Source organism: Netta rufina, assembly GCF_964035555.1.
Source record: "Netta rufina genome assembly, chromosome: 6".
NCBI lineage: Eukaryota > Metazoa > Chordata > Aves > Anseriformes > Anatidae > Netta > Netta rufina.
Window position 1 is genome coordinate 36412806 of NC_140129.1, and position 25525 is coordinate 36438330.

Sequence of the window (25525 nt, forward strand, 5' to 3'; positions counted from 1 at the left end):
AAAACTAATACAGCCCTCGAAAAAACTCAGACTGTCATAAAACCTGAGCAGCTGGCAACTCTGTCACCATGAAGTATCCATATGGAAGACCGAGATGTGTCAAACTACCCAAAACGAGTTTGGATAGTGCAGAAGATGGAATAAATAATTCAGTATCTTCAACACTTTCAACAGCAGGTAGTAGATATGCTACCTGCTTCCACAACGTGCCAAAATGTAACATGCGAGTGAGAGCGAGAGAGAGAATGTGAGTATCTCCAACTTGTTTTCATGAGGAGATTTTGCTCGAGGAAGTTCTCTTTTTAGAGGCATATGATCCGTATCAGATGTTTGTCAGGAGCAGGCAGCACTACAGAACATTAGGAATAACTTAGTAACTTTAATATATATTCAGAAAGTGCACACTGCCTCATACATTTCTATCTATCTCTATATATGTGAGTATCTAAACCAAATGCAGGAAAAAGATCAGGGAAGTGCAAATATTTATTTTTCCCCTTCACACTTCTATAATGCAAGTTGCTGTGGCGTAGTGACAACCTTCCTGCCTTAATACCAACTGAGCAGACCATTCGGGATGATCAGCCGAACTTGCAATCAGAACCACAATTTACATGTTTCTGCTCTATGTGCATGCAACAGCTCCACCATAAAACTGTACTTCACAGTGTCAGTCTTCTTCCTTCTTGTAACAGCGACACGCTGGCGTATAAACATACACTGTTTATACTTACAGAAGATAAAGCAACACTTCTGTTGCCTAAGAAATTAAAATACAGCCATTTCGTGCTTTAGAATGACACACAGACGCATGTGTTGTAACAAATAAATAAAAAAGCTCAACTAGAAGAGAGGTGCACGTCAGGGCACACTAGGCAGAAGCCTGCAGGAGAGCAGTGCTCTCTGATTTGGTCAAAATCAAGTGTGGTAACTTTCAAATACGAGCATGGGGCAACACAAATTGCTCACCAGCCCCAGGGACCAGGGCCACTGCAGCATCTCGCAGTGCAGTTGCTCCTCCAGTTCCTCCTGCACGCAGAAGGTGATGCTCACAGGGATGAGGGCTGCAGGAAAATCCCTCTCACCGCTAGGTACCAAACCCCCACGGGGAGATGTTTCTCATCCAGCACTTCACCAAACACCTGGGGACAGTGGGTAGAGCAACATTCAAAAGCAAAAAATAGGGAAAATTTCAGTCTTCGACTACTGCACAGTATTTTCAGCCACTAGTCTTTCCTTCAAGATTGTTTCTGAACTTGGTAAAGCCCATACTCGCTACCAGACTTGAACGATTACACCGAAATGGCTGAATGGTCAAATGAAGTGAGAGTTTCAAAGAAGTGAGACAAACACTCTCCTAAATTCAAAAGCTGCCAAGCATATTTCATCAAACTTTCAAAAAATAATTGTTTTGTCTGTTCTGAATTAAGCTGTAAGTGCTTTAAGAGAGGTTTCTCTACAAACATGGCTAAAGATCACAAAGGGGAGCATTTGGATTGAATGGAACCCTTCATTCGTGTATTTCTTAAATAAAACTTGCAACATGCCTGGCATATACCATAAGCTGATTTATTTCCATTTACGTAACGTGTTTTTTAAGTGTAATCTGAATTGATGCCCTATCGCTTTATTTCACGTTATCACAAGAGGCCTTTCTCTGTAACGCTACCAGCAAAAGGGAAGGAAAAAAAAAAAACCTCTCAGCTTTGCAGCCTGGGTGAGGCAGCTCCCTCTGCAACGTGGCTGGAGTTGCTCACACGGCACGTGGGGACCAGCGCAAGGACTCACAGAGCAGTGCAGAATTTGAAGGGAACGTGCTAAGCCTACAGCGAGAGCACTTGGCAGCTCTGGATCCGAAGCCTTTTTGAAATGTTCTCCAGGTCCTGGCTCAAAGTTTTGCAGATTTGACCACTGGCTGTTATGTTACAGTCATGTTTGGTCAATTTTTACAATATGGAGACAATCCCCAAGTAAGAAAACCGAACCCCAATGCTGCAACACTGAGATCTGCCCCCGGTGGAAGAATCTAATAATAAAGTAATACTCTAAAAGTAATGCTTTTAGGCTTCCAGATAGTTTAAAATTCTTTTCCCAACTTATCTCATATGCAACCATGGCATTGTGAAGCTTCTGAAATCATTTTATGATCAAATAAAGCACCCAGCTCTGAATGCCCATTACTCCCAGTAACATGTAAGAGAAATACCAGGGTGAGAAGAATATACCAGACACTTTCTAATCTTTAAGATTCAGAAACTGAGGCCCAAGCTTGCTTATCGAGGGCCATGAAGAGAATCAGTGCCACAGTGAGAACTCGGGAGCCCAAGCCAGAGTTGAAGATAAGAGGAAGTCACGGTCTGGTGATTTAATCAATCCCTATATTATCATGTCACTCTGCCTACATATCTTACGGACCCTGCTCACCACGGTACCTGACAGACTTCCTGAATGAAATGTTATCTTCATGAGACCATGCGGAGTGATTCAGTAGTTTCAGATATCACATTTTCAGGCATAGATAGTATGTGTATGCACATATGTTTGTGTGCATTCACACACGAACATAAGTACAGAGACAACACACATCTATAGTACATAGATTTGTATTTGTTATACGCGTTTCAATACATAGATTTACTCACACTTCCATCAAATTCCACAATGCAACTGTGAAATGCTATATTCTGAATTAAGCTATTTAAACCGTGGCCAGGAAAATTGTTGACAACAGCTAATTTGTTATTGGGAAAAGATCGTGCAGCTCTCTGCCACAGAAAGCTAAAAATCTGTTCGAGGTGTCTGGTCGACAAGCTTTCGTATCTGCAGACACGGAGCGAAGTGAAATATTTTTGGTCAAGGTCTCCAAATAACACAGTTTTTCCGGTGATGCCTTTGGACTACATGCAAAACCTTTCAGGGACTCTTGAAAAGGAAACTTTGCTCAAGCTGTTTGTCAAGATGACCGGAGATACTCTTTGGAAAGTATTTCAAAAAGAGTTCTGGACCATTGGTAGTTGCACAATCATATGGGATTAATTTTCTGTATATATCTCTACATAGTGCTGGATGAAACAAATTAACTTTAAAATTCAAAGATCTTTACACAGCCCTGTGCTCTTAGGTACAGATATTTAAGCAATCTCTACTTCCTGTCAAACACTGAAATGGATATTAAATTACATGAAATTATTAGGGAAAAAAAACTAGCACGATTTCTGTTCTATTTTCTTTGTTAGCTCCTGCATCTTGCTATTTCTCGCGCTGAGTGTAAGAGATAATTTATTATTATCTGTGATTTTAATGCCTTCCTCAATTAAAACACTATGTGTGTGCTGGACATACAACGATGCCTCTGAAGCCCAGATGCAGTCTCACAAGGGTCTGCCGTAGGAGATAACTCCAATACCTGGCTCAAGAAAACAGCATTCATTTACCTTGTTCCTTTCTGCAGCATCTTGAGACGATTTCAAGATGTCATCTGTTCATCCACTTTTCTTTCTTTTCTTAAAAAGAAATTAACAAGCACACGCAAAAGGGGAAATGTGACCATTCCTGGCTAAACCCAAACCTCCAACTTGGCCCTGTGACCACCACCCAGAGGTGCTCAGCACAGCGGGAGCCACCCCAGCCTGCAGGCACACCAAGAGGGGGACGTTCTCATCTAGACTTCATATGTGGTAGTAAAGAAAAGAATGCATTAAGGTCATTTTTGTCTGTTTTTAAAAAAAGAATATATGGGAAATCTCCCTCTCCCTCTTTCTGCGGGACCTGTGGATTGATGCAAGCCAGTAGAGGAAGTATAAAAACTTATATTCTTTCTTCCTTCTTGCTCCTGTGCTTGGACAAATTACATGTATTGAAGGAGGAGCAGGGCATTTGTGAAAGAATATAAAAAATTACACCCATTGGGGATTACACAGTGCAGTGTCCTGAACTGTCCCACAGCAGACCACCTTAGGGCTACTGTTTCAAGTAAAAATTAAACATTACACAGAAACAGTTCAAGGTTGACATTTCCCAGCTTTGTGTCAAGTTACATTATTTGAATGAATCTCAACTTTTAAAAACATCAAAACAACAAAGAAAAGCAGATGAGGGCCGTATAAAAAAAAAAAAGGGAAATAAGACTCTTACTAGAAGCAAAACAGCCACCCAAGTTGAGTATTAACAGTGGTAGGATTAGGTAATGATGTCTTTAAAAAAAATGCCATCCACTCTTTTTATTGCAAATTTAATATGAGAAATGCTTATTACTCTATTAGCAATTCTTACCCACTCTCTTTCTCAGGTTGCACACATCAGTTTTTGCACGCCTGTCTCACAAGAGTCACTGGATTAGGCTGAACCCAAAAGAAAGCCCAAGGTTTACACACAGCTGCTCTCCAAACCAGCACCAGGCTCAGGGTCCGGAGTTACACAGAGCAGCTACGGCTCGACCCTACTAAATACAGCCCCAAAAGTACAAGAGCAGCTCTTCAGACAGATGGAAAAAAATATGCAGGATTTTTGTCTAAGTTACCCTTGAAATCCTATGCAGTCTTTAATAACAGAAAGCACTCAATCGCCCTCTTCTCTCAACTCCCAAGCACTTACAGAAAGCCTGTTCTTAACCCTTCTGCGCAGACCAGAATTCCCTTTCATCTTCCATTTATTTTCATTTTTACCTGAAAGGGAGAGAAGAGTTGGGCTTTTATGCACAACAAATGAACGGGACTTTGTTGCAGTCTATTAGATTGTGGTCTGCTTCTACGGACAGGAATGCATACCTGAATTTCTGCAAAAATAACAATTTTGCCCTTCTGATTTAAGTATGGCATATATTTAATGTAATGTTCATCCCTATATGTTCTCACTGTTTAAGAACTCGGTGCAGGTGTTATTAATAAAATAAATTTATTTTTAAAAAGGATGCTATTCTATAAGCTTTGAAGCTCACACATAGTCTAACTTAACCCAGCTTTGGCTCATCTGGTCTTTAAATGACTTCTTTCATGTGGTCAGCCCACGAGCCATACGTACTGCTGCTCAATCACGCCACTGTACATCGTCAGCGTGAGGATGATTTGCATGATTTGCATTTCCTGTACCATTTGAGCTTCAATGAGCTCTAAGCACCACGTACAAAAGAAACCACTGCCAAGTAATGCAAAGATTTTAGTTAAACCAGATGAGACTATTTTAGTCAGGCTGCCAATAATAAAAAAAAAAAAAAGTCTCAGGGATATCCTGTTAAATAAGGATTTATTTGTAGGGAATCTGAACCTTAGATGAGTAGCTACATTTAAAATATAAAAGTTGCATGAATTTCTTAATAAATACGGCCTAACAGCAAATAATTCAGTGAGAATATTTTTTTCAGTGTTCCTAAGGTTTTGGCACCGCATTATGTTACTAATTTATTTATTTAATAGCACATAAATGGGTTCTGATTACATTAGTTTTCCTAGTATATAAAACTAAATGTAATTAAACTGAATTAACTGATTGCTAGTTAAACTCTTCCCTATGAAAAAAATCTTTTATTTTATCACAAATGATCAATAAAAGCTGTTGGACGAATAACTATGATAGAAACAGCATTACAGTGGGCTCAATGAATAAGTACGAAAGTGTAAAAAAATGTACCAGAGCCTCGTCGTCATGAAAAACAGAGACAGATGGGGAGACAGACCTATATGATGCTACAAATAGCAGAATATCTTGTAAGGATTTCAACAAATGTTTTAAGACCTAGTCAAAATTTGAAAAACTACAGATTTGCTTGCGGTGCTGTATTTAAGTTCACCTGAAATCCAAGCTATAAAATAAGCATTGCATATATTGTCAAAGTTTCAGAAATCACAAGAAAAATACAGAGCATCCTTTGAGTATCTGTAAGATCTCTTCCAGATAATCACACAATTATCGATGCCATTGTTCAGCATAAGCCCTGCATTAGCTGATAGTACAAAAATGATTCGGGAAGTTTGCTTTAATAACTACTTTAAGAAACCTGCCTGAGGTGTAGCCCATTCCCAAGTTAAAAACAGAAGGTGTGAACGCAACCTTCACGTGCAATATTGCATTTTACAACAAGTCTCTGCCTAAACTGGGAGATGAATTCAGTCACTAGAAAGATTAACATCTACTAGCATGCTGATACGGTGCACAGCATCTGACCAGCTGAGGGGCGTTCATCACGTACGCCTGATAGCAAGCGAAGGCAGTCTGTTAGAGCTCTGAAGGAATCTGCATATAATCATGCGTAATGAAAACCACAGCAAACTCCCATTGCTGCTCTTTCCAGAGGACATTCATTCTCAGAACATTAAGTTGCGTCTTCATTTTTCCTGATTGTTGAAATGTTACCAAATATAAGACAAACATAAGCTATTACCAAAGGGTTAAATCCTGTCTGGAATACAAAAAAAAAACACTTTATCCATTGCTGTCTGCAAATACACAGTCAAGAGCATCATAACAGGTATAATTCTATGCTGTGGCTGTAAAATATAGTAATAGAAATGGTCACCATATTAAAAATGCATTCTGTCATTTTTCCACTTAGAGATCCCCTGTATAACACTCTTATTTAAAGGTCAGCTAATTTTATTATGGAAAGTAACTAATAACCTTTATTAATTCTTAGACTCGCAGATTTCTAGCACGTCAACCAAATAAATAATACATCAAGGAAATACAATACGAACCAAGCTGTTGAATACAGCCTCTATCGTGTGGGCAGAAAAAAAAAATAATCTGTATTTGCAACAGACAAAAAAGGTCATTAGAAATTTAATAATTTTTTTTGTTGTTGTTCTGGAAATTAGAAAAGCTTGTATAGATGGAGCTTTTTAACAGTGATTCTGCTCATGCTCCCCCATGGTCCAAAACACCCAGAGCATCTAATGAGGTGCTAAAGGCACTAGTTTAAGCACTACCGATAATCCCCAATGTCATACAGCACCTTTTCTGATCATTTTGGACATGTCCAACATTGGAGCATCTAACTGAGAATTCTGCTCACAAACTTTTCTGCTGAGTCTAATTTACTGACTAAAGAACATGAAAATATCAAAGTTAAAAATGCATGCATTTATATTTTATCCTTGTGACATCTCCTGTATGGAAAGTACTATTAATGTTGCACACTATATAAAATGATTCAAGAACATCCACGGTTTTATTAGGCGTTTTTGTTTTACATAAGTGGACTAGAATGCAGTACTATTCATTATCAGCCTTTCCCAGCACACTGATTTTGGTTAGTTTGCTCCTAAGAAACATTACTGGGCTTGAGCCTAAAAATAGATTGCTATTTTTGGCTATTTAATCACATGAGGAAAAGAAACAGTTTGTATCAGTCTTCTTTAATTTACAAAATAATTCCACGGTGCACCCTGCGCATATATCATGAAAATCACTGGCACACCATCGTCAGGCTCGCGCAGGGTAAGCTGCACGCCTGCTGCAGCTGAAGCAAAATGTGCTTTAAAAGATTCCAGCAACAATAGTCTTGTGACTAAATAAGAAACAGAAGCAGAAGCCATGAGCCAAGCAGATACCTATCGGTTTCCTTGAGCTTAATCTGATTAAAACATGGCTCTCAAAAATGTTAAATAGAATGCCACGTCAGAGAGCAGGCATATGATAAAAATAGTTCATGACAGGAAATCATTATTAAACCAGCATTACTAGTGTATCTGTTATGGAAATTTCCCTGTAATTTTTCAAGGTTTCCCCTTATGCTTTTCTTGAGTTGTCTGTTACACTTTTTTTTTTTTTCCTCAATGGCGTTTAAGTTTGAGATGTAAAAAGAAAATTATCACTGCAATTTTCCAACTAGACTCTGCTCAATACCATCTCAAGTATGTCATACATCATCTTGTCATTCACTTTAACAAGAAATCACATAATATTCATAGGCAGAAAATAATCCAAAACGGGCAAGTGCCACTATGGCAAAAACACATTCATATGACATGACAGGAAAAATCTTAAATTCAATGGCTTTCGTAATGAAAGCATCTCACAAAATTTTAAGTGGGGGAGAAGCTGCAAGGAATGACACGAGAGCTCTTCTAGAGTCCATCAACCAGATTTAGGAAAACTGAACTTTCGGTAATATACTATCACGGATCAATATTAACATTTTTAAAATAAATAAAGTAAAATTCAGCACCCAAGAAAAGCCAGCCATTCCTGTCCTTCTCACTCTCACTGTCCTCCTCACAAACATCCCCTGGATCACCGTGCCTTTGGAGCACCTCATAAAACACAGGCTTTTCTTGCAGCATCTTGTCTTGCTCTCAGTTACCTACTCCAGGAAAAACTTTTACCAAAAAAAAATACTTAAATGAAATACTTTTACAAGGCATTGTCTCACAAGGCTAAGTCCTATTAATAAAAACCTATTTTGGCATGCTGTGGAAATTTCAATAAACCTTACCCCCCAAAATCTTAGTTTCTCTTTTCAGTATTGTTGGTGAGGAGGAAGCCACCACCACGTGGTGTCCTGGCTGCAAATGGGGGTTTAGGGCGATGCTGGATGTGAAGAGGAGCCCGGGTGTAGGTATCTGCCCCTCAGCACCAGCCCTGCAGACCGTGGCCCCTCAGCGCCGCCCCGCTGCCCAGCAGCAGGCCACAGCACTGCTCGGTGCAAGCTAGGTGAATTTCAAGCTGTTAAATTTCAAGCCCGACCCGTGACTCAGAGTCATTTGCCACAGAAATACTGTAAGACACACACGTGGCATGGGGGAAACCATGAGGAAGGAGGTCCAGACATTGTTCCTCCAGACATGTCTACACGGGCCTGGGGCCCGGCTGTAATTGAGCTCCGCACACCTGAAATCCAAGCGTGACAACGCACCTTGATAAGCAACAAGATTTTTTTCAAAATAGTAGAGCCCCTGTATGTTTTTTGTTTTCTAGAACCTACATCATTTTTGTCCTTTGGTGTCAGCCCATCTGTCCCACAACAGCCAAGCTACGTCTGACCCAGCATGAAGGGGACTGCACATCCTATTGCTGTGGTGCTTAAGCTTTATTCCACAAAGACTCTTCCAAGACTATCTATTCTTCCTAATACCCCTCCCGCATTAAGAAATTATTATCTACTAGAAGGAGTAATCAGCTCATGGTTTTACTACAGTCATCCTCCTTGACAATGCAGAAAAATACCCGAGCATGAAGCATTAGAGAGTCAAGGTTCAAAACATCCAGATTTATTCAGATAAATGCAAATTTATTTAGATCTCAAGGCAACATGATTGAACGCTGACTGTTGATACAGAAATGCCCAGCTGCTGGCAAATCCAGAGCCTGCATCTCTGCAATAGACTTCTACCAGGACATGTGCAATGTCAGAGGGAAGGATGCACAGCCTGAAATGCCAGGAGGAAAGGCCAGTGACAGTTAAAATGTCAGAGCATGGCAAAACACAGAAAGGGAAGGAGCGTGGAAAGCCAAGATGAACTAAGCTGGAGTCATCTGCAAACTGGTCTGCAAGCGGTGCCTGCAAATAACTTCCAATGCTGTTAAAAAGCCAAATAAAACACAGAGGATCAGCCACACAACAAAAGCTTACTGGGAAGAACAGAACTGCTCTCCCCCAACACCAAAACCCTGAAGCATGGATGAGGCAGGGCAGTTATTCTGCCTTCTGAATGGCAAAGAAGACCCTAAACTAATGGATACCCATGTCCACGAAGCAGGACCTCTCTCCCCGCACTGCCCTGCCAGCTCCAGCCTCCTCAGGCCCACGACAAAGGGACAGCACCGCACATCCCAGGTGGAGTCAGGGCTGGGGACAGAGCAGGCTCTTTGCACCACAATCATGTCCAACAATATGCCCTTCTCTTTTGCTACCCCCCTCCGATCCACTTTCTCTATATTACCCAACGAAACAAGACATGGTGCAGGGGAAAAAGAAGCAATCTTGTGGCTCTTAACAGTAAAAATATGTATGCATATGTATTATATGGAGGACCAGAATACCTCCAGTCACCGAAAGCTAAATGAGTCATCCACTTCAGAGGAATGACTGGTAAATAAACAAGAATCTGCAGAGCTATTAACTGCAAGTAGCAATTTCAACCTATGACATGAAGCATCCTATGTACTAAAACCACCGATACATCATACAGCAGAATCACATGCAAAATAACCTCTCACCTAAAGAAACTATTTTGCTTAAGAAGCCAAACAAAAACAATCTAAAATATTTATTGCCATTAATTTTATCCTTGTTCCATAAACTGCTTAAGAGACATGACATCATGCTAACTACCTAGACCTGTCTGGTTGATAATAGACCAGATTTTATGCTAAAGACTAAACTGCAGAAACATGAAAGGGTGCAAATCTACAGGTCATCAGAGATGCTGAACACAAATCTGACTTGCCAAAGCCAGAGCTGACAGTCCTGCAAATATAGAAGGTCTGGTGGTGGCAGAGGCTGACAGCAGAGAAACAAGTCTTGCAAGCCTTTTGCAAGGTTACTGCCCACAGCTCCTGGCTACGTGGCTTCTCCACAAGCCAAGGCATTTCACAAAACACAGACTGACAAGTTTGAAAAAATGCTAATCCTAATTAAAGTTCAGAGCTGGGTGTAGCTGGGAAAATGTTCAAAAGTAGCCATTAAAGAGCAATCCATCTCCAATATAGCAAAGTGCATCTCGAGTCAGATCTTCTCCCCCCAGTCACAAACATCCCTTGCTTTCCACGTGGCACCCTGCAAATGAAGCGAATGCCTCAGCACCAGTCATCTGTACCCAAACGCAGCCGCTGCCAGGAATTCAGACGCAGACCTTGAAAAGTCAACCAACGCCTAGCGTCTTGCTTCCAGGTCACACCACAACCGAGGACGGGCTGATTTTCAGGTTCCAGTTTGTACACAATGAAAGTCCAAAACAGCACTGCCACGACACTCGCAAATCAGTTCAGTTCGGTTTTAAACATAAAAAACTTCCCAAAACTCAGAGAAAGAACAGCTAATGAAATTTAGAGTGAAGGAGACAAAGAATCATTGCTGAATGTGTGTACCACCTAAGCCTAATTTTACTGCAGCCACAAACTACACTGCTCCTTCCTATGAACTTGTTTCAGCTCCTCTTTGGGGCAATTAGAAATTTTCAATCTACCAAGAGAAAGGTAATAGACAAAATAGTTTTGGTTGCTGCAATTCTGGAATTAATTAATGATTTCATCAATTTTACAGCATATATTCGTCAAAAGCTTATTTAATAAATTAAAAAATTAGAACATTGCTGCTTTCTCACTCTGAGTAATCTCCTCAAGAAGAGTATTTCCAAACATTTAAAAGAAAAGTGTTTTTTACAATAGGAAAAATAAATACACCACATTTCAAATCCATTAAAATATGAAGTTCTGGTTACAGGCGCAACAATCTGCCTAATTAGTTTTTCCTAATTAGCAGGATGCTCTAACCTCTTTAATAAGACTTCTGTGGACAGAATGTTCCATATTGGTTATCCATCTGAGGGAAAACTAAACAAATACTTCTGGAGTACAGCTAATAGACTGAGCGTGGTCAGGCTTTGTGGTCAGAAGGCTGCTTGCATGGTCTGGCACTTAATACTGGCAATCTGCAGAGAGACGAAATCCTCTACCTAAAATGCACCACAGCTCGCATTACAACCCCCTTGTAACACTGATATTTTAGAGACAACATCAGAGATACTACAAACAAGAGTTAATAAAGGTACAGTTTTAAATTCCACATCACGTGCTGGGGTGGAAATCAAAAGAAATGAACACACGTATAGTCCAAAATGTACTGCGCTAGGGTGAGCTAAAGACATAAGGGGAAGGCAAATACCAAAGTGATGCACACTCAGGTTTTGTACCTTCCTCTTCATGATTCACTCATAGTCAAGCAATTAATAGGCAACAGTATTATCTTTGACTACTATCTCATCCCCTAAAAACACATTCCCGTTATTACTATATTTCGATCACGTAATGCAAAGACTACTGGCTAAGAGAAGTGCAGAGCCCCAGCAACATCTGTGGTCAGCGGCAGATGTCGGAGATAAGAAAATTCAGGCCCCTGTTTTGTTAGGAGCTTGCAGAACAGCTGCTGAGCTTCATCCCAACAGCTGAAATATGCTTCACACAGCCTAAAAATGCAGGAAGCAAGCAAGCAACTCAAACACTCCTCCACCCAAGCTCTGAACATGTTGGTGTTGCACCCACCAAGGGATCTCTTGAAGGCAGGGGAAAGCTATTAGATCCTTCAGTATCTAAGAAAACTGAACCATGTGCATAAAAAATATAATTGAAGAACAGTCCTTTGGAAAATGCCTGCCAGAGACACCATAAATCTTGTCTTCTAATATGACTGAACCCCAGAGACCCCATGCAATTCACAATGTCTATGACATCTGTTAATGCTGGAAAACAGTGTTTTAGAAGTGTCCTGTTTTGAAACTTCTCTCTATGACATCTTCCTTATGATCTTCAGTTTGGGGTAAGACCTGAGATCTGTGTTTAAAGCACTTAAGACCTGAACACCTCAAGAGCCACAGAAACTCCTGAAGTCTGATTCAAAAGTAGCTTGAGGCCACAAGGTCCTCTGCGAGGGCCTTCATGAAATCTCGTAAGAGTAAGCACTACCGTAAACCAGATTCAACCCATATAAACTTGAGTAGACGGTGACGTTAGGTCTAGAGAAGACAGCTCTGTAACCGAGTCCACTTCCACACAGGGTTCTTGATGGGTATCTTGAAGGCATCATCAAAAGCAACCTTGTAAAGACAAAGGTTCGTTCTAGAGGACCCTAGGCAAACAAAATTCTCTCCCAGTCTGAATATTGATGTTTTATGAAAGTAACAGAGAGAAAAGGAGAAAAGAGCAGGGTCATTCAGCATGTCCTGTACGATACCAGGGCAGACATGAAGTTGCTAATTGCTCCTGGGATAACCACAGGTCATACAAAGAGGTGCATCATGCCCAATGGCAAGCTCAAGTTCCTCCCAAAGCATCTACTGATTTTCAGGGCGCTGATTAAAAAAAAAAATCATTTAGAGGCTGCTCTTTCCATCCTAAAGTCAAAAAAAGAAAAAGACTAGTCTAGTACCAAAGACAAAAATAATTTTGCCAAACACAGCAAAATAGTGAGGCTGGTTGTGGGGAACCCCTGCTCTCCTTGCCCATCACCACTTTACCTATTAACTGCATCAGCCTCTGCCAGTGTCAGGATGAACTGGACATACTTGAAGGAAAACAGGGCTAAAGCACACATTCCTTTTTTGTCAATGGCTACAAGGCAGACAGAAGTTATGTCTGGCACTGTAAACACTATGATGTAGCGTAGTTCCTTCAGAAATAACATCTAATTTTGGCTCATCTACAATTTATTACAGGACAGCTATAACAAGAGAAATTCACGTCCTAAAGTTAATTTAGGAATCACTTCCCTCCAAAACAAAATAAATAAAATAAAAGATAACTTTTTCATTACAGTTTCTCCAGAAATTCATCTCATCTTCTTGCATAATTTTAGTATCTTTAGTGCTATTTTTCCAAATGCATTTGGCATATAAAATTTTTAGCTGCTGCTATGTTTTTAATAAAATTGATTACCAGGAAATTTCTGCATATGCACAGTTTAAAATAATTCTGTTCCTCAGGGTTTAAACATAGAGATGTCGCTATGTATGATAACTGTTTCATGTTTAGTGAGTTACAACTGTTCTGTCACAAGTATGAAATGCATTTTGCTCACAAAAGCCAAAGGCACTGTCAAACCTGCAGCACTCTGCAGAACAGTAAGAAAAAATGCCTGCAAACTAACTGCTACTAGATAATGGTCCCATTTATCATTCTTAAATTCCATCTTTAATTAAAAATGGGATATTCTTTTACATAAATAAAAATTGCAGATATTCTCGAATTACTCCTCTCCATTTTTTTTAATTCACCCATATGTAACATACATAGCATTATATGCATTCAAAAATGACTTCATATAATACTCCATGGGAAAGATCTTTCCACATTCCAAACAGACACACATCTTCATTATATGCAAAATACATTATGTTAAAAAAAATCACTCAAAGAAAATACACATTCGCAAGACTCATAGCAGGAATACTACTTAGCTGCAACAACAAAAGAAAATAGTTGAAATAAATTTTCTACTGCTTTTTTAGAATAATTTACATTTGGGGCATTTTTTTTAACCTTTTTATAAATCATTAAACATTGTAAATAGTTATGTCAGTGAAATAGGTATGAGAGAAATGTTAGGCCCACTCTAGATATATCTTTCCTCTTAGTAATTACTAGAAACTGTATTGATAACAGGTATAAATTCTTCCAGTAAGCCATGTGAAAAAAAATAAAATCAAGTATCTACTTTTGATGTTCTGCCTGGTGTTCTTTCCTTCATTCTTTCTTAAAGTTGCTATTATACAGAAACATAAGGTCTACTGCGCAACAAGTAAAATTAAGAGAGCTAAACCAAAAAATGATGAACAAGTCGGCAAGGTTATAAACATAAACAATAAAAAAATTAGTGCTCTGAAATGGAAAGCATTCTTTAAAGTGACTGTGTCCACTGGACCGTCAGAATATATGTGCAGGAGGGAGGGAGGAAAAGACAGGGACAAAGGACGGAGGCAAGAAAGGGAAAATAGTGTCCAAGAAAATAAGGAGATTGCAAAAAAAAATTCATTATACAATAAGAAGAAAAGCCTTTTGGTTGCTTACTATTTGTCAAAGATATTCAAATGAATAGACAGAATCTACTTAGGTTCTTTTTTTTTTTTTTTTCCAAGGGAGGGTAAATTAATCATCATAATAAATCAAAGCATACCGATATCAGGTATCATTCCCAAGACACTTGGGCTTACTAGCGTAAGAGGGAGGAGGAGGAGGCAACAAATTGATCAAACTACAGTTTGGAGGAGTCAGAAGTCCGTATTAAATTTAATGCAGTCCAACGCACCGTCATTTGGCATATAATCAAACTACAGGCTAGGTATATGCTGCATACTTATTAACAGCATCACAAATCACAAAGTCAAGTATTTTATGGGTCGGTTTAGATCAGCATTTCAGTTTGATTCAGAAGAGCGTTTATGGAGCGACTCTGACCACCACCCTCGCTTACTGCACCTCAGCTCTCAACAGAGTGGTCTCCAATGCCATGAACCGGATTTTTTTAGATGAAACTAAACCAGGAGGAGATGCTTCTGGAGAGTATTTAAAGCACTCAGGCCACCTCTTGTGGAGTGCACAAGAAGCAGGGGACACTGAATAAAGCGCCGCGTGATGTTGGCCCAGGAGCACTGCTTCGCCCTGCAGCCTCCCCACAGCCCTACCAAGCTGCAGCACGTGTTAACAGCCATCACCTGCCTACGTAGCTATGTGCAGGTTACAATCCTGTAAACTGCTGTAATCATACAGGAATCGAGGAGATAAACCCAGAAAACACCCTTCAGCACATTCCCTGGAGTGACCTACCTAGCCTTTCAGTATCCCAAGGGCTGGCTCAGCGCGTTCAAAACGCACACTGCAACTCTGGGGCACCCCAGCAGATGCTAACAAACACGCCAGAGCTGCGTGACCGAGCTGTAGGAGTTACTGGTTGTCCTCCCAGCTCAAAACACCCAAGTCGGTGCCCACGGCAGTGGGATTCTCTGTAGGAAAGGCGAGCGGGGGCTGGTGCTATGTGGGGTGCCCTGATGGCAGCCCATGGTCTGAACTGGCTGACACAAAAAAGAAAGCAATAGGATAGCACTCAGGGCTGAGCAACACCAGTTGTAAAATTCATGAAGAGTGCAACTGCTCAGAAAGCCTGTTTTGAAGGCTTTTCTTTCCCTACATCACTTAAGTAGCCTTAAGTAGCAATCTGCTGCCAGAAAAACATCCTGTGACAAACTGTGAGATGGGAGAAGTGACCATATGAACAAATATTTTAAATCGTCCCATCTGCATTCCATTTAGAAACCTCCAGCTTCTGAAAGGTTTAACATTGCCACGACAAGTCCAGGATACCTCCCGTGGTACAACTGGACGTCACGTCCAGGGGCCCTCCAGATGCTCTGCTGCCTCGCGCCTCTGCTCCGCGCGGCAGATCTGACCACAACATGCCTCCTGCCAGCAGCCCTCGTGTCTACAGCTCCTCTTCACGTTGGCTCCACACTAACCTTCCTAACGAAATTCTCAAATTCTTGGGCAGCTGTAGTCTGGCAGCTGAAACAGCCCTGGCAACCTGAAGCGCGGCGCTCTGAGTTTCACAGAAAGGCGACCTTCAGTGCATGGGGGTCAGGATAACGCTTGCAAAAAGAAAAAAAAACATCGGTGTTAATGGAGATCTTCTCCCAAACTGTTTGGCTACAAACAGTTTGCATTACATAAAATCTCTTTTTTATTATAAATAATTCACAAAATTCAGCCGAGCTGTAAGTACCCATTAAGAAAGCTAGTTATTTATGACACCAGAACATAAAGCAATAAATCCAAATCATGTGCAAACCAAGTATCTGACAAAATTTGTATTACTTGTTTTATAGGTACAAAAAAAAAAAAAAAAAAAAAAAGAGAGAGAGATTAGGAAAAAAAACAGCATAGAACAACAAAAAAATCAGGATTTTTCTCTTTATTAGATATAAACCAAAAGCTGTTTCCTTCCCCTTGGAAGATCAAATTAGTGTTACAGACTAAAATGACAATGAATTCTAGAAAGTATCATATTCTTCATAATATAGTACTGTATATATTTGTTATTTGAAAATAGAAATGTAATCTATAAGTAATCTAGAAATAAAATATATGCGCAGCAACCATTTAAAAGGACAGATAAAATACTCATTAAAATCCTAAGTGCAGAAATACCGAATCATAATGCACAATTTCATTACATTTTACTGCTAGCAATGTAAATATCAATTCTCCAGGTGATTCATAAAATTCATTTTAGAAAGAAAAATAAGGATTTCCCCAGGCACTCGAGAACATAAAGGAAAAACACATGCTACAGTTTGAAAAAACAGACTGTTCTTTCATTGTCTCATCAGAATATTTTTCTGGAATTTCAGCAAATCTTTTACACATCAAACGGACAACTGCCATTTCGCATTAGCACTGTCTATAGATCATGCACCAATCGCAACTAGCTTACTTCCCGCTCCCGCACCTCTCGTTGCATTGTGTTAATCATTCTCATCTTATTTGTGCCGAAGTTGAGATCATATACACTTCCACTGACTTCAAAGGAGGGAGCCTTGATTTAAATTCATCTAAAACCCCTTTTAACTATCCAAATTGTGAAACGGCTTAATAACAGGAGTGTAGTTGAGAAAAACGCACGTCGGGCAAACGATACTACTAAACTTTTTTGGAGAGAAGTGTGCATGTGGGGGGTTTACACACCAAAAAAAAAATGTAAAGAAAACCTGTCACTTTTAAAATGAATAGCTACCATCTGCCAGGATTTTATCTGAGGCAAAGTTGATTAATGCAAAGTGAATGTTTAAGATCATATTGCTGTCTGCCTGAATAAATTTCAGGTAGTTTACTTACAAAATTATTTGTCCCATTTCTCAACAGATTTTTTGGTGCTGTCACTGGGTGTCATGTGTGTCCCCCCCCAGTTTTACACAGCCAGACCTAAGAATAAAAACATTCACTCTCAAAACGTTGCAGTGCACAAGGACTTCACACGCCAGAACTTTGCTTCTGGCTGCCCTGCGCCGCGGCAGCGAGGTAATTAATCTGCCCAACAAAGGAGAGCCCACCTCCTTCACCGACTTAGGAAAACTTTCCGGCAGCCTCTCTGGGATACTGAAAGTAAAATTTTAGCAGTCTAGTCCTAAGCAGGGACAGAACACAGCAGTGGTGTTATTCAACATATGAAATGACTCTGTCCTGAGACCTTATTTAAACCTTTTACCAGAGCAGTAACCTTAATTTACACTGAATACCTATTGAAAAAAAAATAGAACGAACAGATTTTTTCTTTTGTCAGCTTTAACAAAGCATGGATTTATACTAGCGTTCTGATAAAAATAATTCTCAAATACATTAGATTTTATACTCTTCTGAAGTTTACTCTAAGTGGTAACATTTTCCAAAGTTTTCGGAACAGATTTGGGGCGGTATTAAGCTAACAACACCAAGCCCCGTTCTGCACGTACGTCCCCACGTGACGCGCTCTCCGCATCAGATGGCCTCCAAGCTCTCCGCAGCAGAGAGGAATTCACACCCCTTATTCAGGCTGGGACAACCTCCATTATCCGGGGCTATAAAGTGGAGGGGATCATCTGCGACACGCTGCGGAGCTTCGTGCGCTTCCATATGGACGCATGTGCCCTTCGCATACACTCTAGGCTGGCTGGACAGGAGCCAGCTCTGGTCAGAAGTCACCAAGTTGTTTCAGCTCAGTACACGGTGCCTGTGTCTTGGATCTCGGTAGGGCTTATTAGTTGAGGCTCAACACGGCGCCGGTAGGGCCATATGGCCTTCTGGTGCGCCGCTAGCTCACAACCAGCTAGTTCAAAGCGTGGGCAGAAGGAATGTCTATGTGTTTGCACAAGCTCATGTTAGCTAACCTTGGTGAACTCAACCGATTTTTATTTTTTTTTTCTAGAAAAATAAAAAAGGAAGAAACGAAATCAAGTTTAGCGCTAATGAAATGAAAGAAGTAATGACCCTTTATGCGGCTAGGGAGCGTGAATGAGGAACTCGGGATGAAGCAGCATCTCCTACAGCCGTCTGTCAGAGAACTTTGCCCCTTAAAATGAAGGGGATCTGTGATCCCTGGTACATCCCTACGGCAAGGTAAGCACACTGTGATTTGTACCCACCAGCGAGGCTACAGAAATGAGGAAGTTACACCCATGTTATTTTTTATCAAAGACAGGACCCAAGCTCTGTCTTCAGGGGGTACCAGCTATTTTGTTTAATCGTCTTATTTCTCTGCCCCTTTGGGTAACCTGATCAAAGTACAAAAGATGGTTCACCAACCTATTCTCTAGGAGTATGCTCCAAGTCAATCTGACAGAAGTACACCGCTCACTCACACTTCTTAAATTCACAGTGAGAAAGGAAAAAAAAAAAAAAAAAGGGATACCATAAATGAGGATCAAGCTTTACTCACCTACATACTGAAGCAAACACTCCACCAAATATGCAAAAATAAGTACAAAGTATAAATTTTTCTAGGTATGTGGTTGTATTTCATTAAACTAACATACTACTACACACGCTATTTATTTATTACCTGACCCCTGCACGGGCCAAAAGCTGGGAAAACCGCTAACGTGGGGAACATTATTCCTCTTCCCACACCGAAGATGCCCGTATTTGACATACAGACATAAGACATAAGACAGAAGTGTTCCAGCACAAATGGGCATTTGTGTATTCACCTTTAAAAGAAATGCCTGAAATTTGATTGCCTTGCTTCAATTCCAATCTTCAACATCTTCCCCAGGACTTACTACTACTTACAGGTATTTTTTTTTTTTCTTAAATAATGTATCTAGAAGGTACCAAGTACTCTAATTTACTAATGTTTGCCCATGCAAGTTGTGTTATGTTTCTGTGGGATTGCTCGTACACTGAATTACTCACTGGAATACAAGATTACAGGATCACGATCAGAAAATGTTCAACATTCAACACCACCAGTTCGTCACTTAGCAAAGAATTAACTCTATAATAAAGCATGCTTGTTTTTTTTTTTCCTTACAGAACAGAATGAAAGCAGCAGATCTGAAACAACGTTTAATCTGGTAATCTTGAAATATTATTTAAAAAGCAAAACAAACCAACACACACACACATCTACATTATATACTCTTGGAATGTGATATACATTGCTCACCACCACACTCCTCAATTTTTTTCAGAGCTCTATTAATTGAAACAATGATTTTTCTTCTCTTTTCTAAAACGTAAAAAGCATAGAGTTTGTCTTTAAAATAGAGTTGTCAAGTATCAGGGGGTATATATATACTAACATTTACCCTAGAGGTATTTCAGGGCAAGAGTTTGTTACAAATAAAATCTTTATTCATATGAACAGCTACCTGGGGGGCAGTACTGAATGTAACACATAGTATTTATATTTATATCTATATATATATTTTTTTTTTTTTGAAAATAATTTAGCAGTACTATTAAAACAAACTGGAAGCTACAACGCATTTCAGTTTTTATGTTTTCAAATCAAAATCTTGTACTCTTAACTTTTTTGTATTTGGATTGCATTTTCTACAGCGAATAGCCTTTATTAAAACAAAAATGTGTTCTTCTTGTGTGTCATGTTGATTGTTTTATTATTTTAAATTTGTAAGTTATTTCATGATAATTAAGATAAAAATTACAGGAAAAAGAAAAACAAATAATATTTACTTTTTCATGAAATGTTTTAATAATATTCCCAAATTTGAGAACTTTCCTTAACTAAGGAAAAAAATATCTAAAAAAAAAAATCTTTTTTTTGTTAAAGATTTCCTCAAATCAGTGAAAAGTCATAACGTGCTATGGAAAACAATTTTCAGCAAGATCACACATCTACATTTATCAGAGAGTTTAAGCTGTCTGAAGCAAGCTGGGAGACAAAGCAGACAACACATCGGCTCCACAGCCTGCGAGCAGCCTGATGGAGGAGGTCACGACTCTGTGCCGGACCTCCCTAATTTATGGAATAAAGATGCTGATATTCCTTCAACCGATAACAAAATTCTGGGGTTGCTGGAAAAAAGTTTTCTAGAAAAAGCAGGCAGTAACACTACCCTTTTTCAGCCTGTTTCAAATGCTACAATTTGGAAATTGCCACCTAGAAAGGCAGCATTGCTCTGACTCCTGGGGCGAAGGAGCGTAACACAGGACTGCATCATAACTTACATGGAACAATTTCACAATTTCTCAGAAGCCAAAAATTTGGAGAAGAGACAAAATCATCCCACTCCTACTACTCAGAGAGAGATAGCAGGGAAGTGGTAGAAAGGAGAGATGAGTTGCAGAAGTCCTTGTCTCCTCCCTTTCCGACAGGAGGAGGCTCAGAAAAGCTGCAGTTGGACCAAGCGCATCCATCTCCTCGTCCTAACACAGCCCTCACACTGACACCTCCTTTCCAATCAGGGCAGCGAGGAAAAATCACGTGAGTCTCTGCAGGGCAATTCAAGAAAGCTCAAAGAAACGCCCTGTGGCTCTAGTACATCCCATTCTATATTTGAGCACATCAGGTTCACCAGCTACATATGTATGCCACCTAGAAAAGCTGCTTACAGGCTGCTGAGTTTAGGGCACGCATTGCATGGTTCATCTTCCGTACTCATCGGGGCATCCGTCCTCCTTTAAGGAAATGAATGAAGACGGGAGGCGGTTTAACAACACACAACGAAGCCATGAAAATAGACAAGAAGATTTTCTGGAGAAACACAGCACAGCCTCTGCGTCAGGAAAGCAATATAAATCTGCGCAGTGCTGCAGACAAAATCCTAAGTCTGTGATACCTTCCCAAACACGTGTGCTCCCCTTGAAGGGTGAGAATATAACTCCCTTCAACAGTCTGGGTAGATCTCCTTGCTCTTCAGGGGAACATCACTCACTGCACACCGAGACACCGGCTGCACCGCTCGCAGCAGGAACTTGCCCACCCTGGGTCTTGCTCGAGGGAGTACACGTCTGTTCTCCAATAAATAACTATTTGCAAGTTCATCACAAGCTCACCGGTCACTGCAGAGTATCTCAATTTAACATCTATCATTGTTCAGCTCGTGTTCTGCTTCAGAAGCACTTTTTAAGGCTGTTACATAGTGCACCGAACCTCACTTGGAAAGGAACAAGGCAGCCTTCTTCCCATAACCAGCTCATATCAACAGAAGTATCTGTCTTTTAAAAGGTATGCATACAGCCATACATTGTATACATACAGAGCAAAATTATCGAGAGAGTTTGCATCAGTATTACTTCTCCCACAAACCAGCAGCTTGAAATAAAGTACAGCTGGAAGAGCAAAATTCAGTTACCAGGAAGGTTTGCACTTGAAATATTTGTGACCTTTCTGTATCACGAAATGCACAAACAGAAACAAGGTATTCATGAAATGTCGTATTTAAAAAACATCACTCGGGAAAGAATTTTTTTTTTGTTCTACAAATAACGTCAATGTTGTAAATAATGTAGATTTGCTATTTCCCACTACCTCACAAGAAGGTTTAAATATTTAAATGTGTAACTCAAAACATGCACTCCTGCCAGTTTGATAATTTCATATTCACAAGCAAACTACTGCCTGGGAAGCAGATCTTAAATGGTTACTAGCAAGCTAGAAATAAAAGAATCAATGTTAATTTTAATCAATGGTTTTTCTAGTAGGAGAGAGTAGTCAGCCTCATTAGGTTGTAGTCTGATGCATTTATGCTTCCAATTTAATAAAATACTTGAAACATTCAATTACAAAACAAACATTAAAAATGTGCAAGCAAAGTAGAAGGTACCTCTAATCAGTTTTCCTCTCACCAGTCCTATCAGCCCTTGTTCCTAAAATTTTATCCTGCAGCTGAGGATAAGGTTCATATCCTCTTTTAGATACTGCATCTTTGTGAACTTTGACTATCTGATTCTGTCTAATCAAACCCTAACAGCATCAGCAAAGAAAAAAAGCTTTCTTCTCTTTAAGATGCACTATTGGTTTGATCAGATTTATTTGTTGTCAGTAAAGGTTATATTTGCACATAAGTCTATGACAGATTGCAAGTTTATTAACTTCAAGTGAGTTTTCAAGCTGCTGGGTTGTTTTTTTTTCCTTTCTTTTTTTTTTTTTTTTTTCTTTTTGAAAGTCATCGTCATTCCCCCCCTTCCCCAAGATGTGGGTTACTTGACAAATTGGAGTTAAGTTATCTTGGGTCAATGTAACTGTAAGTTAAACTAATGAAGTGTATGTCTATGAGTGATGTCTGATTAGTTTAATACAGTTAGTGCTGGACAGCTTGGGCTGCTGACCTTGAAGGAACACAGATAACATTGCGATGCGTTGGAGGATGTGGTTGTGATACAAGACAAATTTACATAACAGTTTGTCATATATACTCCTCCAAAACAAAATTGTTGCAAAAGAAAAGCAAGATGAAACCAACGATAAATGCCTTGCGCGAGACAAACGGGAAGAATAATTATAATGTTTGGCTTGGAACAGCAGCTTATTTGAAATGCAAGCCAGAAGCAGGAAGAGAAAAGGTGGACATTTATACAGTGTGCATTCAAAAACAGACTGAATGCTGGGTTGGGGAACCCTGTTTAAACACAGCCTTCAACATCACAAGATCTACTCCTGAAAGTATCACATTCCTCCCCTGGTCCACGATGCCTACTCGCTCCTTTCTGGAGTAACAAAAAACAGACCCAGCTGCAAAGCCTAACTAGCTTACTCAGGTGTACCTGCAGCCCTGCTGAGGTTAATTTTGTGGCTGAAAAGCAGGTGATTGTGCTGAAAAGTCTCAGTGCCTCTCCATGCTGGTGCAAAGTCAGCCAGGTGCTGACTTACAGCCGAGGCCGTGGTGCGGTGCTGTGCGCCCCAGTGGTGCATGCACTGCACTGTGCACAGCATCGCTGCCTCACAATCATCTCACCACATCTCAACTGATCAGGTAGGGCAAACAAAATTACTGGTTTTAAAGACAGCTTGGTTCTGGAGTGACTGCTTCTCACTACGTGATAGCTATCTGTTGACCTAAATAGTCTGCTTTTATCAGCCCAGGTTCTAGCTGATAGAAATTTGCCACTTAAACATGTAATTGACATCTACAGGTGCTGGCACGTTACAGAACTGGACAATCATTAAGATAAAATGACCCGTTTAATCCTCTAGGTCAGCCGGAGCAGTACACTCTGATAAATCAGACTTGCTAATAGATAAACTAGGAGGGCAAGTAAGGAAACTTGCAGTGTTCACATCTGTGCCATCTTTCAACCTAATCAGTGAAATACAGTTTAAGCCCTTCCTCATTTCTGAAATCACTTAATAATTTTAAAATAAAATGTATTTATACATAAGTAGATATCCATATGTGTGCATTCTTGGAGACTTTAAAGGACTAGGAATGCAAGCCAAAGTATTTTAAGAAACTCTAAACCACTGTGGTAGTTTCCCATATTTATACCCAAAGAAATCAGAGCAAGAAGACCAACTTGTTACTGTCCGCTGCAAGTCTCTATTTGTATATTGTACATACGCACTTGCATGCACAGAACTGAAGATTCAGCTCAAGAGACCTTGTTGAAGGCCTGCCTGTATTTTGAGCTTTGAGGTTATTCAATGCCTGTGTTACCTGTAATTTGGATTTGTTGGCACTGTCTGCATGAAATAAAGGGCAGCCGTCCGTGCTTTCCAGTGCCACTTCTTGGCAGGGAGGGTACAGAGCACGCATTCCTCCTTCAGCTCTTCCTGAAGAAGATCCATCAGCTGCTTGTGAGAGCCCCCATAAAAAGCTTCAATGAGAAGAACGGTCATCTTCCTGCTGCTTCGCTTCTGCCTGGAATCTGGAAATGACAACAGAGAAATATTTTACTTTAGAAATACCCAGGTTTTTGGTTTGTTTGCTTGTTGTTTGTCTTTGTTTTTAAGAAAAGGATATTGGAAAAAACAGAAACGTATCATAAGGCCTTACAGAGTCTTCATTTTTCCCTTGAAATTAATCCTTCATATTAGGTTAAAAGGTTTACTTCAAAAAATGGTACTTAATTATAATGACAACATTATCATACCTACTAGTTTCAACCATTACAAAGTACCATTTGAAATTTTAAAGGAACCAAAACATGCAGGACTTAGAAATATGGTATTTGTTTTGTTTTCAATCAAATATCTAGAAGTAGCTTTACTTTACATACTCATAAATGCATTATTCTTCAACAGGTTAGAGGAGATGTCCATAAAATGTCTTTTATTCACTTTTACACAGGTTTTGCCCTTTTATTTGAAGTAGAAAAAGCTAAAGAACAACTCAAACACATTTCAGGCAAAGCTGTCCAGGGCTGGGACTCAAAGGACTGCCTGGGAAAGGCAGTCTGAGCACCCCAGAGCTCTGCTGCATCCCCTGAACACGCTCAGACCCCAGAGGAGATGCAAGCCACGTTATTTTGCAATGCTCCAAAATGGCTGGAAGAGAGCAACAGTGCCGGCTTAAGGAAGCTCTCACACACTCAGCCACGGGGCTGCTGACAAACAGGAAGCAAAACGTGTTGCCCCAAGTGAAGGGAAAGACAAAAACCCCGTGACTATTGCTCATGTTTCATGAGTCACGCACTTGGGGTGCTGGAAAGCTGCTGCTCAGATGCTCTGACCAGCACCATCAAATCAAAATGCTGAAAACAAAACCCTGAAAAGTATTTACCATCCGTGACTGCCCCTCTGATGATTCCCTTCTCAAAATACCCCGACCGGGGAGGATTCTCCGCTAACTTATTTGCTTGGGCTTCTTGTTTGATGCTGCATGTTGTGACCTGTCATTTCAAGCGGTTTCAGACTGTAATTCTTATCTTCTCAAAGGCTCTGATGACAAAA

The 25525-nt window shown here is 40.0% G+C and overlaps 1 protein-coding gene across 11 annotated transcripts in view; it reads right to left on the reverse strand.

Moving 5' to 3' along the window:
- Positions 1 to 25525, reverse strand: part of GTDC1 (glycosyltransferase like domain containing 1) — a 192966-nt gene that overhangs the window by 111505 nt on the left and 55936 nt on the right. For 10 of the 11 annotated variants that reach the window (XM_084289177.1, XM_084289180.1, XM_084289171.1 and 7 more), the window contains one exon: positions 24291 to 24501. The exons of the other annotated variant lie outside the window; for it this stretch is intronic. In XM_084289177.1, the coding sequence (XP_084145303.1) occupies positions 24291 to 24472 (182 nt within the window). In that variant the 5' untranslated portion in view covers positions 24473 to 24501. The remainder of the gene's footprint in view (positions 1 to 24290; positions 24502 to 25525) is intronic. 11 annotated transcript variants of the gene reach the window in all.